We start from the raw sequence: 18,345 nt of genomic DNA, 5'->3' as shown, positions 1-18,345 counted from the left end.
CGGTTGATGCTGAAGGACCATAGATGGCTCACTGCATCCGACTCACTGCATCCGACTCACTGCATCTGAGAGTGCCTCTCAGTAATGGTGGCTCCACACAGCACATTGGAAAATCCACAACATCGTCATGTCAACTCAAGAGCGGGGTGAAAGGTGCTGGGAAGTTTGCACATATGCCTGTGCCTAGAAGACGGGACATGGAGACAGCTTTCATGTACTTATGGCGGACATGGGTTGGGTTGTGGACACGAACAATACTATCATGAATAAGATGCCATCATTTCTCTTTTTAAGGTCACAGTGTGAATAACACAACACCCATTCCAACTTATTTTATTATCAGTATGGTCTGGAAGTCCTTGTTTCAGGAGAATGGCTGCTCTCTGTTTCTGCCTCTTTGTACTGCTCAGGAACAATCAGGGAGGTGAAGCAGGAAGGAAATAAAGCCCTTCCAGGCACTCTGAGGCTTGGAAAGCCCTTTGGGGTGCTTCCGCGCTCATCTTTATCACTGAGATCTCAGAAGAGCAGAACACAGCGGATGCTGAAATATAAAAGCATGATCATGAAAGGCCTGGGAAGCACTGACATTAGCAAAGCAGTTGCATATAGCACGCTAGACTCTCAATGCCCACCTGTTCCCTCCTTCAGTCAACTATTGCCCTGATTCACCCAAGTAAAACATTAGCATCTGAACTGGGTCTGGATTGGAATCCGGCACTGCACAGAAAGGATGGTACCCTCCTCTAGCACCTTCCCTGTGGCTACAGAAGAGCGCAGGAGCTCACTGAAGCTTCTCATTAGCATTCTGTCTGGACCAGAAAGTAAAAGACACCTTTCTTTGGTTCCTTTCCTCTTGTAATATGACTACTGCCTGCTGGATGCCTTTCCCCATACACAATAATAATTTAAACACTTCAGGTGAGTTTTCCTGGAGCTTTGTTCTTGATTCAAATGGGTTGACATACTCAATGAAAATTTGACAAAGAAAAAATAGGGCAAAAATGTGAAGGTTTTCATTAAAAACAAACAAACAAAACTACCAAAAAAACAAATGAAGTAAGCAATGAAGGGTTGGGAGAAAAGTATAATGAACCGGAGCCCTGCTTCAAAGTGACACAAGAAAAGCACATCCATGGTGGTTTTGATTGGTTCTTTACTGTTTGTTACTTGCTCTATTCTGACTCTGCAACACTTGTAGCACTCCTGGAGGACAATTGATGGTCAGTTGTCTCCAAATTGAAACATTTGCTCTGAGGGTAAAAAAAGACTCAATGAAAGTCAGGGGTAGACAAGCTACACAAAGCCAAGGAAGGGTGGAGCCTGCACGATGCAGAAAGCGACAGGCATACAGTCCTTGTGGGTCATCCCCCATACCTGACTAGACATTTCCTTAGAATGTAGGACACATCAAACAAAACTCACACTTTTCCTGAATGATATAGCTCCATGGCTTTGTGGAGCTGGTTAAAAGGCAGCTGGTGAGTCACTAAAGGATCTATATTAATCTTATTTTGGAGATAATCAGTCACTATTTGGGGAATGCAGTCTCTGGTTTTATAATCTGAAAAACAAAAAGTTTATTATTTTTCATATATTATTAATGTACTATTAATAATATGACACAAGACCAACCAGGCTGGTGAGATGGTTCAGAGGGTAATATAGCATTTGCATAGAAATGTGACAATCTGAATTAGAACTTTGGGACCCACGTACTAGAAGGAGAGAACCAATTCCAGCAAGTCACCCTCTGACTTCCTTGTATGTGTCCTGGCACACACACATGCACACACACACACACACACACACACACTCAAACAGAAGTAATAATAAAAATAAGTGTAATAAAAATAAGAAGTATCGACTAACCAAAAGAGTAAAAAAAAAAAAATCAGTGACTCATGATAGATGGGTAAGAAACCCATTTTTATCATTGAACATAAGAAAGAAATCACTTGTTCTGAAGAAGCCACTGAGTGACAGGTGTTGTTTAAATGTAGCCACTATAGACAGTTCTGTTACTTAGTCATCTTTTAAATAAAATCTGGGTCAATGTTCATATTCCTGAATTGGAAAGCAATCGTTGAACCCTTATTAACCCTTATTAACCTTATTATTATTTATAATGGGATTACCATTATAAAACTATGTCCTCTCACATGGGTGGGGATGACATGGGAATGTTCTTTAACTACATACATACAACTGGCATGGGAACCCTCTTTATTCATGTGCATGGAGATGCATGGAGAATCCACTGTATCCACATGCTAGGAATGACATGTAGACTTTGTCTACATACATGGGGATTGCACGAGTGCCCCCTCTGACTCTGTACATGGCAATGGCATTGACACTCACCACTAGATACATGGATAGAAATACAAGTGCTAGTTTTTCAAATCAGCTGATCAATATTGATCAGAAATAAGGATTTTTCTGGAAGTAGAGAAGCACCTGTTCAAAAAATACCAGTTAAGTGTATACAACAACCCTTAAGACACTAAAGGACATTAGTACTAAAATAGCACAATAAACTTTGAAGCCATCAATGCAGAACCAATATTGATTAAATTATTCTGTCACAAAAATATTTCTGTAGGAGAGAAATGATAATCCTCAACACCTCCACTATTTAAGCTATCTAATTAAAATTAATTCGATGCTTTGGGAAAATGCCTTGTTTGGTAAAGTACTTTCCATGAATTCACGTCCACAGCACCCAGAGTAAACAATCAGGCATGGTATGCACATGTAGTCTTAGCATAGGAAAAGTGGAGACCTGGGGATCCCTGGAACTCACTGGCCAGTTAGTCTTATTCAGTTGGTGAACTCCAGACATAGTGAGGGACTCTGTGTCAAAAAACAAAAGCAAGACAGAGGAAGACATCTGATATCAAACTCTGGCCTTCTCATGTACACTCTTATAGTCATGCTTGCACACCCTTACACATGCATGATTATACATGAACCTGCACACACACGTGAATCCATACACATGCCTATATCATACTACAGCTTCCCTCAAATCAAAAAAAAAATGTAATTTGAAGAATGTCATACTCATTTCAGGAGGAGTCTTTGGACACATTTACCCTAGATGTCTGGCCCCCTGAGGGGCGGAGCTAAGTGACCACACCTTTCTACTCATCCACCTACCTCCCAGGCACACTCCCCTCAGGGTTTTCCCAGACAGAATCTTGGATGCCTCCAGGCATAACTGTGCATCTGATGGAGCTAGCCCAATGATCAGACAGACACCATAGCTGTTTTTGCAGGAGTTCCAAGCAGCAACCTGAGAAGACAATGATAACCACTAGCACACCCTACATTCATACCAGTGCCCACAGAGGGAAAGGATCCTGGATACAATGGACTTTGGAATTTCTCTTGATAGATGCTACTTCAAATTCAACTCCATTCACCACTGGGGTCGTGGTGTCTCCTCAGAGAATCAGTTCAGCACAGAAATAAAAGATGTAGACTCTGCAACTTGTGGGACTCAGGCAATTTCTGTAACTTCTTGTTCCCTGTTTCCTTGCAGCATTGCTCTATGTATTGAATGATTTATCATCCTTAAGACCTCCAGAGCTACACCAGTATACAAGAATAAATGGCATGCTCAAACAAACTGCTGTGAAGGCCATGCATTCTATTTTTCTCTTTCCTTGCTACACTTTACTGCTCAATTAATTTCTGCTAAAACAAAACAGAACAGAACATAGTAAATATAGATGAAACTTGGGGAAGCTTCATTTTTTTTTAAAAAAAAAATGAATTTTCCAGTGATCTGTAGACACACATTTTAAAAATTTATTTTGTCTTCTCAACTCTGTTTTCTTTCTCTTTCCCTCAGATTTTACTGTATTGGCCTCTTTGATGTCACCCACATCCCTACTCTAATGTTCTTCAGCCTTAGACCTAGTAATTAGCCACACATTTCAATGTAATGAGTATACATTCTCTTTTTTAAACTCTATGACCCAGGGAGATGGCACCTAGTTCATTAGTTCCTGTAGCCATAGAACTTGACCCATGGAGGTATAGGAATTGGCAAACAGTTTCTCAAATTTTTCACATACAGAGAAAAATGTATGTGAATTCAATAATGTTCTTATTTAGGTATAAATAACTAGAATTGAGAAAAATGAATTACTGATCTCAAGGCTCTTTGCATGTTTAAAAATTTTGTATGCAATGCCTTTATATCTCTTCATACATATTGTTTTTGTATAATAAAATAAGGCTGTGGAGTGAATTTATATTCCTTTTTTCACCTGGGGCACACAGGCCCAGAGAGTTTATAATTGTGCATGTTCCCTGCCCCCATTGTACCCAGTAAACACACCATGGTATCAACCTGTCCGATGGCCTCAAAGGCAAAGTCGACACCAACACCCGTCATTTCCTTCACCACCTCCTGGACAGGTTTCTCGAGCTTGTCAGGGTTGAGACAGTCAGTGACCCCCAAGGCTCTTGCCCGAGGAAACTTCTGCTCATTGATGTCAACCCCTATGATTCTAGATGCACCAGAGGCTTTGCAGCCCATGACAATAGCTGAGCCGACCCCTCCGAGTCCAAAAACCACACAGGTAGAGCCAGGGGTGACCTACAGATTCATAAAATGTGTTTGTATTAGTTTTCAAAGCTGGGCGTAGGCAGTTAAGAAAATAACAGCGAGTAAAAAACTAGTGGGCTTTATCATTTGGACAGGTTCAGCCTAGTTCCCACTCCATACTGCCCCTCCCCCGCCCCTGCCACCTCAAATATCTGTAGCATATAGATAACACAAATTTGAATGGGGTGCAGTCAAGCCACTGAACTAGACCACTCCATGGGTAGAAAGAGGTTTTGGGGGGCCTGGGGGTGGCTGGGGACAAACTGCTGGGCTGCCAAAGTGGGGAAAGCCTTGTGAGTTTTACTGGGGCAGGTTTCCAGGGGCCAGTACAGCCCAGAATTTGTGTGGGGACTTTAAAATGATACTGGCCATTTGGGTCAATAAGGAACTAGATACTTTGCTATTGGGAACTGGGAAGGGACATTGCTTTCCTGATGGACAGAAACCTGCGTTATGAGGTTTCTGAGGGATGCCAAGTTTAGGTTTCTGTTTACCAGACAAGAATCCTGTTTACCCAGTAAGAATCCAAGCTCCATTCTTAGGACCGTCCGGCCCGCTTTGTGAACTAACAACAAATACCTTACTCACCTTGGCTGAGTTTACAGCAGCCCCATAGCCTGTAGGGAAGCCACAGCTTATGAGACAAACTTTATCCATAGGAGCCGCGTCATCAATTTTTACCACTGCAAACTCGGGCACCACAGTGTACTCTGTGAATGAGCTTGTTCGGAAAGAGTGATAAATCTTCTGTCCTCGGCAGGAAAATCGGCAGGTCCCGTCCATCATCACCCCAGAGCAAGGAAGAACACTGTTGCACGGTGACGCAGACAGGCAACCACGCACAGGCACAGTCATAAGGAGTTGAAAAGAAAGAAGTGGTCACCATTAGGCACATTCCATGTGAGCCATTTGATAAAAGGTCTAGGGACAAATCTACTAACTCTTGCTTGTCACAGAAATTTCCTTTGGGGTGCAAGCAGGCGTCACATTCTCTACACTGTGGAATAATGAGGATGAGAGCTTTGTCTCCTGTATGGGGAAGGGGAAGACAAACCAATAAATTTGAAATTATTAATGGAATAAAAATACAATAAAATCTTACCCATTCTCTTGAAACCACACTACAGGCAGATGACGGCAGCAAGGGTGACATCTGGTGTTGTTTTAAAGCATAGGTCATTTTACCTGGCTTCAGATCTTTATCAATTGTGAAAGATGAGAAGGCACTGCCTGTTGGATAGATAGCTGTAGGACCGCTTTTCCCTACTTAGAAAATAGAACAAAATACCAGCACTTGGGAGGCAGAGGCAGGCAGATTTCTGAGTTTGAGGCCAGCCTGGTCTACAGAGTGAGTTCCATAGCCAGGGAGATACAGAGAAACCCTGTCTCAAAAAACAAAACAAAACAAAAACAAAAACAAAAATGAAAGAAAAAGAAAACAGAACCGGGAAGAAGCTGCAGAGTCATCTGGTTTAATTCTTTTGCTTTACATTTAAAACATAAAAATTCAACCCTTTGCTGGTTGTAGCCTGTTTATAGTAACCTAGCCAGGTCAGAGCTTCCACTGGAGTCTTCCACCGACCCCCACTCCCACACTGACACTCAGCAGGCCTCTGGCACTGCTTTTCTCCTGATGAATGGCTGCATCAACTTCAGGGGAAAATAAAAAAAAAGCTTCTGCTGCCCTCTCACTCTTTCTGGAACAATGACTATAAAAGGTAGCTTTAACGCCGCGGAGCTCTGGAGAGGAGCTTGAGAAAGTTTGAGTGTTGGATCAGCTCACATCCCCAGAGGTTTAGAGTGTCACCCTGACTGGGGGTGGGAAGAAGGTTAACCTACTCTGTCATCACAGACTGCGGAAGACTCAGTCAGGCTCCACAGTGTTTTCTCTGCACTGGCCCTTACCCATGCTTATTGTATAGGAAAATTCCTTAAGATGGCATTAAAAATCTCTTTAAGTTTAGATAAAGCGCATCTTAGCTTTATTGACTCTACAAGTTTCTAGATGCTAGATCTCCTATCTGGAAGAGGTTCTAACTATCCTTTTCCGTCCATGCTCATGATTGGCTCCCACGAAATTCCCCCATTGAATCTTTCTATCTGAAGAGGAAGTAGACTGCAGACCCTCCCATTTATACTACATTCCGGGAGATGCATATTCAGCCTTTTACTTTCGAACTTTTTCCTTTTTCCACAGTAGGCATCTCATAATTGCTATACATTTTTGTGAATACACTTGATGGCCATGAACGGCCTTGCTATGCACTTTCTTAAGTTCTCTCTGCAGCTGGGCCCAAGCTGTGGCGATTCTAAATCGCCATAATCAATGAGCGATTGCTCATTCACTGTGATTGCTTTAGACATGCTAAGAATTATCATGTCAAGACCCTTGAGGATACAGCTGGGAAAGATTCATTGACATGGACCCATCATCCTTGTAACCATGTAACTTTCAAGCAGTCCATTCTAGTTGATTAAAACATTCAGGCTGGAGAGATTGCTCAGTGGTTAGGAGCACTGACTGCTCTTTCTGAGGTTCTGAGTTCAATTCCCAGCAACCACATGGTGGCTCACAACCATCTGTAATGGGGATCTGATGTCCTCTTCTGGTGTGTCTGAAGACAGCGACAGTGTACTCACATACATGAAATAAATAAATAAATCTTTAAAACATTCATTCATTTGTGAAACACTCCAACTTTGGAATGAGCACTATTCTAAAACATTCTGGGGGAATCAAATAAGAAGGAGGTCTTAATCCTAAGAATCTTTCAACCCGTTTAGAGGTTCTCTGCTCTTATATCAGCCTTTAGCTGGCTTTGGGTAGAGACCCGGGAACTGTTCTCCACACCGTATATTTGTCAGAAAAGAGGTGACAGCGATGTGGCTCTTTAGACTACTGACCTCATTTGATGACACAATACCTCATCAGCTAGAAGAATCTAGAGGCAAACCCAGCTTGTTTTTTTTCTGCTGAATATACTAACAGCGGAGGCAGAGTGCCTCCTCCATGGATCGGGTGTTCCCTGGCAAGCTTCCCATTTCCTACCTGGTTTCACTGAGCAAACTCCATCACCAACGCTCTCCACAATTCCTGCTCCTTCATGACCAGGAATTAAAGGGAAGTTCACCACAAGTTCTCCTTTCAGCACATGGTCATCAGAACCGCAGATCCCTGAGGAGATCATCTGTATAGAAATTAAATGACCAAAAGGCAACTGCTTTATCATTTTTTTTTCTCTCCCTCCTTTGTGGCTGAGTGCTCAGTTTGTTTTGTTGATACAAATGACCTCACTTGCTCTCTAAAACAACACCCAGGTGTTAGAACAAAACCTGCCCCTGAAAGAGAGATCCCTTTGAAAAGGGCAGACACCACTGCCTCCAGAGACAGTGCCACGCCTTCCTGCAGCTCCCTCTGTGACAGAGGTAAGAGGCAGCCTGTGCTGTGACTCTGAGTGTAGAGACCATCCTTCTGTGTTCTCTGTCTTGTCCACCATGTTGAACCAAATCATGTGATATAAAACTTCCTAACAGCCCCTAACCCCGAGAACATTTTTTTTATTGATTTAAGTTTTATTGCGTTATGACGAGAAAAGATACATAATTTCAATTTATCTGAATTTTTTAACATTTAACACCATATTTTAACTAAATAGAATTACATCACATTCTTCTTTCCCTTTTGTACCCCAACTCCTCCCAGAAACCCCCTTTAATACCCACAATACCTTTCTTTTTTAACTGTCATATTCTTTAAAATTTATAAAAATATTGTAACAATAAAAATGAGTATTATAAAGCTTGTTTGATATAAAACAACAGTCAATTGAACAATCTTATATAGATGCTTGTCTGAAAATACATACATTTGTCTCAATATAAATTTTAAATAACTTCAAACATATTAATAGTATTTTTTAAAATAATACATCACTACTAGGTACTAAAAAATTAACACCAGTCTATTTGGAGTTCTATAGGCTTCTTGTATGTTCATGGGCAACTCTTTCTTTAGGTTAGGGAAGTTTACTTCTATAATTTTGTTGAAGATATTTACTGGCCCATTACCTTGGGAGTCTTCACTCTCTTCTATACCTATTATCCTTAGGTTTGGTCTTCTCATTGCATCCTGGATTTCCTGGATGTTTTGGATTAGGAGCTTTTTGGTTTTTGCATTTTCTTTGGTTGTTGTGTCAATGTTTGCTATGGTATCTTCTGCCCCTGAGATTCTCTCTTCTATCTCTTGTATTCTGTTGATTATGCTTGCATCTATGACTCCTGATCTCTTTCCTAGGTTTCCTAACTCCAGGGTTGTCTCCCTTTATGATTTTTTTTTATCGTTTCTGTTTCTATTTTTAGATCCTGGATGGTTTTATTCATTTACTTCACCTGTTTGATTGTGTTTTCCTGTAGTTCTTTAAGGGATTTTTGTGTTTCCTTTTTAAGGGCTTCTAACTGTTTACTTGTGTCCTCCTGTAATTTTTTGAAGGAGTTACTTATGTCCTTCTTAAAGTCCTGTATCATCATCATGAGAAGTGATTTTAGAACTGAATCTTGCTTTTCCGGTGTAATGGTGTGTACAGCAAATGAGAACACGTGGTTGTCTGTGACCACAGTGCCTAGCATAAGCTAAAAGGGAACACTGGGCACATCCAGTCTCTAGCTTAGATTTTCATCAAGGGTTCATTGTGATAATGCTTACTGTTTGGCGCCCAAGTCTCCGACCTGGTGGGTAGTCTGCGTGTCTGATCTAGTTCATCGTCTTTATGGGTTAAGAGAGTAGCTGCCTAAGAGCATCAAGCAGGCAACTAGGAAGCATTGTAGACTCAGTTGTGTGGCTCAACACAAGAGTATGCATGGAGTGCAGTCCTGGCTTGTGAGGAACAAAGGGACACGATTGAACCCTGTCTCTGCCACACCTGTCACGCTTGTTTGCTCACATCTCCCTTGCACAGTTTGGCTGTGCTGGTAATTTACTGAGTGGGACTTCCTTAGTTTTCTGTTTTGCCTTCCACCCTCATCGGCCCATTTGTTTTTCTATTTCTCTTCAAGATTTATTTTTTAGTATTTTAAAAATTCCTAGTTTTATTTTTAACCATGTATGTGCATGCATATCTGAGTAGAGATGTGTGTGTACACATGCCACTGCCTGTGAAGGCCAGAAGATGGGATCCCCTGGAACTGGAGTTATAGGCGGTTACGAGACAATACACTTGGGTGCTGGGAAGTGAACTTAGGTCCTCTGGACGAGCAATAAGTACTCACTGAACCTTCTTCCCAGTCTGTCCTCCACCCTCTCTTCCTTCCTTCCTTCCTTCCTTCCTTCCTTCCTTCCTTCCTTCCTTCCTTTCTTCCTATTTTCTTTCTTTATCTCCTTCCTGGTATCTTGCCAGGACCTTTAATCATTTGTTGTTTGTTTGTTCATTTGTTTGTTTCTCTGTTCCTCTTGTAACCCCCTGACCTCCATCCTGAATCTTGCCCTATGTTGTCGAGCTGTTATGGGCAAGAGTTATGTAACCTCTTGTAGTTGTTGTACTCCATGTGTCTAGTGTTGAATTTCCTGTGTAAAAGTAAAATAAGCAGGTGAATTTAATGTGTGTTATAGTGTAGATAAACATATTGGTCTGGTGACCCATGTGGTAAAGGACTGTCCCCAGATACTCTGAGGGGTGCTAGGACTTTCAGGTAGGAAGTCTAGCGGGGGACTGTTGGATCACTGGGTTAATGCCTCTCGACGGAATTGTCCCTTCACGTTCTGGCTGTGACATGAGTGGATTTGCTGAGCTGAGCACTTCTGCTGAGATGAGATGTCCTCATCCCAGATTAAACACAATGAGAAATAACAAACAGAACCTGGGCTGACAATAACCCAGAGTGAGCCTTTTGTCGTTCTAAGTTAATTATCTTAGGTATATAGTGATGGTGAGAAAAAACTAGTACTGTTAGAGAGTCTAGTCAACAGATCCGGGATCTTTAATACTAAATGGCCTTGTGAAATTTGAGATGATGGGTTGAGAATTTGACTGGAAAGTGGTGAGGGAGCTTTGGCAGATCTGTGCTTTTCTAGACATTGTCTAATCTCTGTGCAGTATCAGTTGAGTTTTGGAAACCATGCATCTCGCAGTCCTTATTGTTATTTCTAGAAGATGAAGTTGCCTCCCAGTGAAAACTAGACGGGTTTTCAGAGGCTAATACAATGTGTAGGCTTAAATCAGGAGAGCAGAGTAATGAGTCTCTTAGTCACCATGTGTGCATTGCCCTGGTCTTTTGTATCATTGGGTGTGGATACATGCAAGCCAGTCTCCCCCCCCCCCAAAAGCCTTTGGATAACCCTGAAAAATTCATAGGGTTATAATAATACATGGTTTATTAAGAATATGTGCACATACCCACATGCATACATATGCATATTTGTAAAACTAATAAGTAAATAATAAACTAAAGAATAAATCTTTTTTTTAAAAAGGAATATGCCCTCTGCTGTGGTGGCATATATGCTTATAGTTTCCTTACTCAGGAGATTGCCTAATCCTGAGGCAGGAGGGCTGTGAGTTTGAGGACAACCTTAGCTATATATTGAGACCCTGTTTCAAAAAAATGACTAGCTCTAAATACTCAACATTATCATTTATTTACATTAAAATCTTTTTCTTTTACTAGGGAAACTGGGGAGAGCGATATGGAGAAATGCTTATGTCCTATGTACATGTCTATGCCTGTGCATGTTTTTAAACAGATTGATTTATTCTATGTGTGTATGTGTTTTGACTGCACTGTTGTCTGTGCACCATATACATACAGTGTCTGTGGGGGCCAGAATAGGCATTGGTGCTCTTGAAGCTGTAGTTATAAATGGCTGCCATTTGTACGTGCTGGAAACAGAACCTAGGTCCTCCGGGAGAGCAGCCAGTGCTTCTAGCTGCTGAGCCATCTCTCCAGCTCCTACATCTATTTTAAGAGTGTAGCATTATTTTCTTTTGTCTTCAAAAGTGAAGGCTGGCTGACGTAAGCTTACCTTAACACGAACTTCTCCAGACTTTGGTGGCTCAACTTGCACTTCCTCAATTGAAAGAGGAGAATTTTCTGCCCAGGCAATGGCTGCCCGACACGTGATTGTCTAATAGATGCAAAATAAGATGGCAGTTACCAATAAACTTCATTTTTTTTCCTAGTCACAGTTGCTCTTATTTGTCAAAGTATTAAAGTCACAAGGAGAAAACCAAAAGTAAATAAACATAAATGAATCCTGCATCTCAAAAGTAAACTACTGAGAATTTAACAAATTTCCTCCAAATCTTTCAAAGTACTTTTACTTAAAAATTTTAATAATTTAAAAATAGTTCTGGCATCATTTCATACAAGGACATCTGCCTCTTCCTTCTTCTCCTCCTCCTCTCCCTTCGTCCTTGACTTCTTTCTAAAACAGTCAGTATTTACTGAATCTCTACCTACCACTGACACATTTATAAGAATTTCTCTTGACTGAAGAACTTCACAGTCATAGTTTACAATGACTGTTTTATTTGGGGATACTCTAATTTTCTTAATGATTATCTAGATATGGGAGTGTTTCTATTGCTTTTATCTTACAAAGGGTATTTCAGTGAACATATTTTTCATGTTTTCAGTTTTTGTTTGTTTGCTTTGTTTTGTTTTTTCTGGGTTCATTTATTTCCTTAAGTGAAAATTTCTTTAGAAGGATGGAGTCATTGTTAGTGCTATACTGATTTCCAAATCTTTTCCCAGAGAGATTAAATCCCTTGACACTCTCCCCAGAATAATATGCTATCATGTATTTCATTTTACTTAGCATTGACTATATTGTTAAATAAAGTTTTGTACAGACAGAACAAGCCTGGTATCTTCATCAGTATTTTTCAGCATATGGGTATGGCTATTCAGTAGAGTTAGAAGAGTTGTAAAAGGCTTGGTCCTGTTTACAGCCCTATTGGCATCTTGTTTCTTTTGTTAATGCAAATGTTTCTTCAAACATCAAAGAAGAAACTTGCTGCCTGTCAGCTCCCCTCACCCAGCTCCCCTCACCCGGCTCCCCTCACCCGGCTCCCCTCACCCGGCTCCCCTCACCCGGCTCCCCTCACCCGGCTCCCCTCACCCGGCTCCCCTCACCCAGCTCCCCTTACCCGGTTTTATTTTTCCGTCTGCTGTTTTGCTTGTATCAATTTTGTGTGAAATTATGCATATGTTTTATGATGTTTGTTTATAGAAGTCTCTTCCTTTGGTAATTTATTCCACTTCTACAGCCTGAAATTTCTCTTATCCTTTCTTAGAAGTTTTTTTCAGTTTGATTTTCGAACATGTAACTCATGTTTAACTGAAGAGTATTGCGTTGTATAATGTGAAGCTAGAATTTAATGCGTTGTCCCAGAGTTACCATTCTTTTCTACTCTTTCTCCTTCCATTAGCACTGCTGCTGCAGAATAAATTCTCATTTTTCCCAGGCTCCTCTTTACAGGCTGTTTGTTACTCTTGCCCCAGGTATGTATTCTTACAACAGCACATTCTTCAATGAGTAGCCTAGCTTAACTTTTAGATTTATTATCTGGTAATACTAGTTTGTATAACTTAAAAATGTGTTCCACGTGCACATAGAACTTCTGCATTGGTAATTGTAAGTGGAGTAAATCTGTTGTGCCTTCAAGAAATTTAGACTCCAATGGAAGAGATAATACAGGAGTTTATCATATTAAGAAAAGGTGTCACAAGAGTGTCCAACTAAAAGTATAGCAAATACTACTTCTGTCTGAGAACAATATAATTAGGATAACTTTACTTTCATGCAAAAATTTCATGAAAACATAACTTTTAGGAACAGGTTGACAGCATCATGGTGAAGAGAGCCTGTGTGGAAGCAACATCTGTGGAATATTATGAGGTGGCAATTACAATGTATTAAATATCAGGAAGCTGCAGTTACAATGTATTAAATATTAGGAAGCTGCAGTTATAATGTATTAGTCAGTGAGTTTTACAGGGTCAGTAAAGATCAGCTGAAAATTACTCATCACGTTACACAGTACATTAGCCTGTGCTCATCATGCTCAGTGTGGTCACATAACTTTTAGGGGGGAAATTCCTTATTTCAAAAGCAATATACACATAAATCAAAACACCGAGTCACACAGACAAATGTGAGGGAAGCAAATGCAGGAAACTTGGCATCCAGCTTTCCCCACTGCTAACTACAGAAAGTAAGTTCTTCAGTTGGAATTCTCTGTGTGCACTGTAGGTTTATGTGACCACACTGAGCATGCTGAGCACAGGCTAATGTACTGTGTAACGTGATGAGTAATTTTCAGCTGATCTTTACTGACCCTGTAAAACTCACTGACTAATACATTATAACTGCAGCTTCCTAATATTTAATACATTGTAACTGCAGCTTCCTGATATTTAATACATTGTAACTGCCACCTCATAATATTCCACAGATGTTGCTTCCACACAGGCTCTCTTCACCATGATGCTGTCAACCTGTTCCTAAGAACACAAGGGAGGGACGCTTTCACTGGGATCCATTTCCAGGTCAAGGTCCCTCCATAGCACAGCAGACAGCATGTCAGTCAGCCCCTTAAATTTCCAGACAAAATGGTAGGCCAAATTTTAAAGATTTTGCTACAGTATTAGCAAATGATCCCTTGTAAAGTTGTCAGAAATCCATTTACCAAGCAGTGGAGGAAGCTTTTCCACATCTTGGAAAACTTTGAGTGTTATTCTCATTAAAACTTGACCCTGTTCAGAGAGCACAGAATCTGAACTGATGGCCATGAAGGTGATGCAGGACCATCACAGAGCAGCTCACTCACCTTTCCCATGGTGCCCATGGTGACTTTTCTGGTTCTGTGTGTGTCCTTTGTGTATCTCTGAATAAGCTTTGATTCTGAAGCTTGGAAACCTGGGCCAAGTATTTATAGGGTTCATGAAACCGAAAGCCATTAAAACTAATTACCCTATCAAGATGGAGCCGACCGAGTGAAGGGCTGGAAGGAATGAGAGACCAAGAAAGGACAACGAGGGAGGAGATAGACTGACAGCCATAGTATGAGGGGACAGAAGGCCAGGAAAGGACAATGAGGGAGGAAATTGGCAGCCACGGTACTGGGTGCGCCACTGTTATACAGTAAGGACCATTTGCTGGAAGCAGGGGTGAGAAAGTCACTGGGGACAGAGGTCTGTAGTCACAGGTTTCTAGGTGTGGAGATGTTCTGGTAACAGATCAATCTGAACATTCTAGTCAAATGATCTCAGGACCTGCCTTTTCCTCCTGGACCAGAATTGGGACTAGAGCAGAAAGACCTGGTTTACCTGCTGTAAAACCTGATCAAAAGGATGCTTGTACTTAGACAGGCATCCTGATGACTGCAGTTTAAACAGGGGGGCATCATCTTTATGCACCTACAGATGGTCCAAGAAAGACTTTTCAGGAGTGAGGGACAGAAACCTATTCAGTAAAGGGTCTTCTGCAACTGTCTCCATCCTCATAGCTTCTGCATCCTTGCTCCTCCTCTTGGACCCTGTCCAAATTGACATATTGACCCTGTTCAGTAAAGTTTCATGTGATTGGCAACAGCCTAGAAAGAAGGCCACACCTTGAGGCAATGTCCATATTGTGATCATATGTGAACTTTCCACCCTATAGGGGGCCTCACTGGGTTTTGTGACACCACCTGGAACTTTAAGATTTTTTTTTTTAAAGAAACTGTATATGTATGGGTGTTTTACCTGCCTCCATGTCTTTCTATCACATGAGTGCTTAGGACACTTGGAGGCCAGAAGAAGAGAGCACCAGATCCCCATGAATTGTAGTTATAGAGGGTTGTGAGCCATCATGTGGGGGCTGGAATAGAATGAGGGTCCTCTGGAAAAGCAACCAGGGCCCTTACCCATGGAGCTGCCTCTCCAGCCTCACCTGGAAAATTTTTAGTGCTTGTTTTTTTTTTTTTTTTCTACCAAATTTTCCAACTTTAGAGCTTGACTGGGCACAAGATTCAGAATCCTACGAGATGATGCCAGGTGTCATGGTGTTCGCAGTGGACTCTTGACAGCTCCCACTCACCCCACCCAGTCAGTGTGCTCCATGTTTGGTAAGTGCCCATGAGCCACTGATTTCTGGGACTCAGTTTCTGTGTTAGTCAAGTTGTTCCCAGCAGCAATACACTTAGGGAAGAGACAAACTCTTTGGCTCACAGAAACCCTGGGAGGAGTGCATGATGGAAGGCAAGGTGGCAAGTACAGCTGGGAGTTGAACCTGAAACCCGTTCGACTTTAATGGGACTTCCCTTCTCTGGTGTGACAGTAAGGGAACTCATGTTAGGAGTGCCATGCAGCACTAACAGACCTGGGTCCAAATCCTACCTTCTTCTCCAGCTTCCTAAGACTTAAGAACTACAACACCAGGTTTCCTCTCAATGAAGTGGTGATGTTATATTAGCTAATCTAACCTAGTAACCATATCTCCTCCATATTCTCCCAAGCAGTAAGTCAGCTATCATACACAGATCCTCAGTATCCTGTCTTGCATATAGTGGATCTCTAGTAAGTGTTTCACCATCACCATCACCATCACCATCACCATCATCAGTATCATGACCATGTATCACAGAGCATTCATTTCATTTTTCCTCAGAACTGACTTACTTCTTGCCCTGTGGTAGGGAATACAGCCATGGAGAAAACACCTAATGCTTAATTTAACAACTTCAATCAGAGAGTTCTTATCTCTCTCTCCTCTTAAGCCCACAAAATGCGGGGAAGGCTCTCCTCTCTTCCCAAGGATCAGGTGTTCTCTTGCTCCAGCAAAGTCTCGAAAAACCTGTGCGGCTGGGGAAGACCTTGGCAAGCATCGCAGCCTCTACGCGGATGCCTCTGAGAAGATGAGAATGGGAGGGGGAAGCTTGGGGCAGACAACCCCACTGCTAGTTCTCACTCACTGAAGACAACCAAAGCCCAAGCCTTGCTTTGAAAGCCTGCCTTTTCCTGTTCGATGCAAGTAGATGAGGAAGCCATGCCAGATTACTCTGCACCACGTATCAACCTACACGGTGTCCTTTCAAGAAGATAATGTGCCAAGGTGTAGAGAGGCTCCTTTGAGGAGACACGTTTGTAGAGACAACTTTCCTATAACTCTTGGAAAGTGTGAGAATAGTTTGATCCTTATCCCAATGTATAAAATAGATATGAAGATGTTAGCTGAAAGCACAGTGGTGCCTGCTGTAGCTGGTAGACAGGAGTGAGCCCTGATGTCAACACCCCCCCACCCTGATGTCAACACCCCCCCACCCTGATGTCAACACCCCCACACCCTGATGTCAACACCCCCCCACACATACACACACACACACACACTGCCTTATGCCCTTTCCTTATGAGTTCTCAGACAAGGTTTCCTCAGACAAGATTGGAGGCCTTTGTTATTCCTTTATGCCATTCATTTTTCTACCTTACCCAGAATTCCTTATTAGTATTTATGTAAGGAGAGTTGGACGAGGCAGCTGAGGACAGCTGACAGTTTGTCTGCTCTTGCCCACCCTGTTTTGCCTTTGGATCTTGACAGGGCCCTAGGTAGTCTGACTTGAATTGTCCTTGTTATGAAACCAACTTCTAACAAAACAATTCACTACCTGGAGAAGCTGTGGGGCCTTCCGAGTGCAACAAAAACCGGTTTTTGTGCTTTGAGCAGATGTATGCAAATATTTTGCTTGTAAGTATGTCTTTACATAAAGTCAAAGTGCAACGTATGTCTCTAGTGCAAAACTCACTTGTTCCCATTGGGTGTATGGATTACAAGTACTCCCTCAGCATGAGGAATCTTCTATCTATGAATGGCAGCTCTGGGAAAACTCCCATATGGTACTGTAATGCGTGTAATTTCGCATACTAGGCAGATGCAGAATTTCACACATAGCTTATGGTATTTAACTTGTGCAGTTACCACATTTCTAATATTTGACCTGATGTGCGCTGATGGCTTTGTAAGAAATTTCAGAGAATCTATTCCATCTCATTAGAGACTAAACACAGAAAACCATTTGTCACTGTGTACTTTCAAGACTTCAAAGAAATAGTCCTTATAGATTTTAACTTCTTCATATGAAGGCAACTTATGATTAGATACTTTAAAAACATATGTTAATCCAATCACATTTGGTTTGGAATAAAATCTCAATAAAATGATTTTTACAGATTTATATGTTACATATTATTTAAACTATTTCTGCCACAAGTCAGCGTAGGCATAATGTTCATGCACATTGTGTGAAGGTTATCCTTGTGTTATTTTAATGCTAACTTCTCTGCTCTCGCATCTTGTTTAAATATGGACATTGGATTGTAATGTTTATGTCTAGAATCTCCTGTATAAAATTTGTGTAAACATGTCTTACCATTTATTCTCGGCCTTGTCAATAAATGCTGATCACCCAGTGGCTGGGCAGAAGAGAGAATAGAGTTTCTGACAGCCAGGGCAAGGAGAGAGGGAGGGAGATTCAGATCAGCCATGAGGGGGAGAGGATCTGAGAAGACATCGTTGGAAAAAGAATCAGAAGCCCAAAGAGCCAGATCAATAGTCATATGCAAGAATCATGGTATTGTGGCTGGGAGGTAATTAGCTTAGGGGTTAATATAAATCAATTATTGCCCAGAAACTGAGGTACAGTACGAGATAAATCTTGGTTTCTCTGTGTGGCTATTGGGGACTAGCCAAGGCAAAG

The 18,345-nt window shown here is 41.5% G+C and overlaps 1 protein-coding gene across 2 annotated transcripts; it reads right to left on the bottom strand.

Moving 5' to 3' along the window:
* Positions 1–316: 316 nt before the first annotated feature.
* On the bottom strand, positions 317–14,498 carry LOC116094351 (alcohol dehydrogenase 1-like). 2 transcript variants are annotated; one of them, XM_031376178.1, is made up of 9 exons: positions 14,443–14,498; positions 11,634–11,735; positions 7,668–7,806; positions 5,560–5,647; positions 5,207–5,426; positions 4,349–4,609; positions 3,160–3,295; positions 1,423–1,561; positions 317–541 (listed from the first exon to the last, which is right to left on the bottom strand). In XM_031376178.1, exons 1-9 carry the CDS (start codon positions 14,458–14,460, stop codon positions 517–519), a joined length of 1,128 nt encoding a protein of 375 aa, XP_031232038.1. In that variant the 5' UTR covers positions 14,461–14,498; the 3' UTR covers positions 317–516. The 2 variants fall into 2 exon arrangements, with proteins under 2 accessions (XP_031232038.1, XP_031232039.1); XM_031376179.1 differs by lacking the exons at positions 317–541; positions 1,423–1,561 and adding an exon at positions 2,667–2,853.
* Between the last annotated feature and the right edge of the window lie 3,847 nt (positions 14,499–18,345).

This window comes from Mastomys coucha, unplaced genomic scaffold (assembly GCF_008632895.1).
Source record: "Mastomys coucha isolate ucsf_1 unplaced genomic scaffold, UCSF_Mcou_1 pScaffold16, whole genome shotgun sequence".
NCBI lineage: Eukaryota > Metazoa > Chordata > Mammalia > Rodentia > Muridae > Mastomys > Mastomys coucha.
The sequence above is the reverse complement of the archived record's forward strand: the minus strand, read 5'-3'. Positions and strand labels throughout refer to the sequence as shown.

Coding starts and splice junctions, on each gene's coding strand:
- LOC116094351 (XM_031376178.1), bottom strand. Junction 3,296..4,348: donor TCGGACAGGTTGATACCATG/GTGTGTTTACTG, acceptor TTGTCTTCTCAG/GTTGCTGCTTGGAACTCCTG. Junction 1,562..3,159: donor GAGGGGAGTGTGCCTGGGAG/GTAGGTGGATGA, acceptor TTTGTTTTTCAG/ATTATAAAACCAGAGACTGC.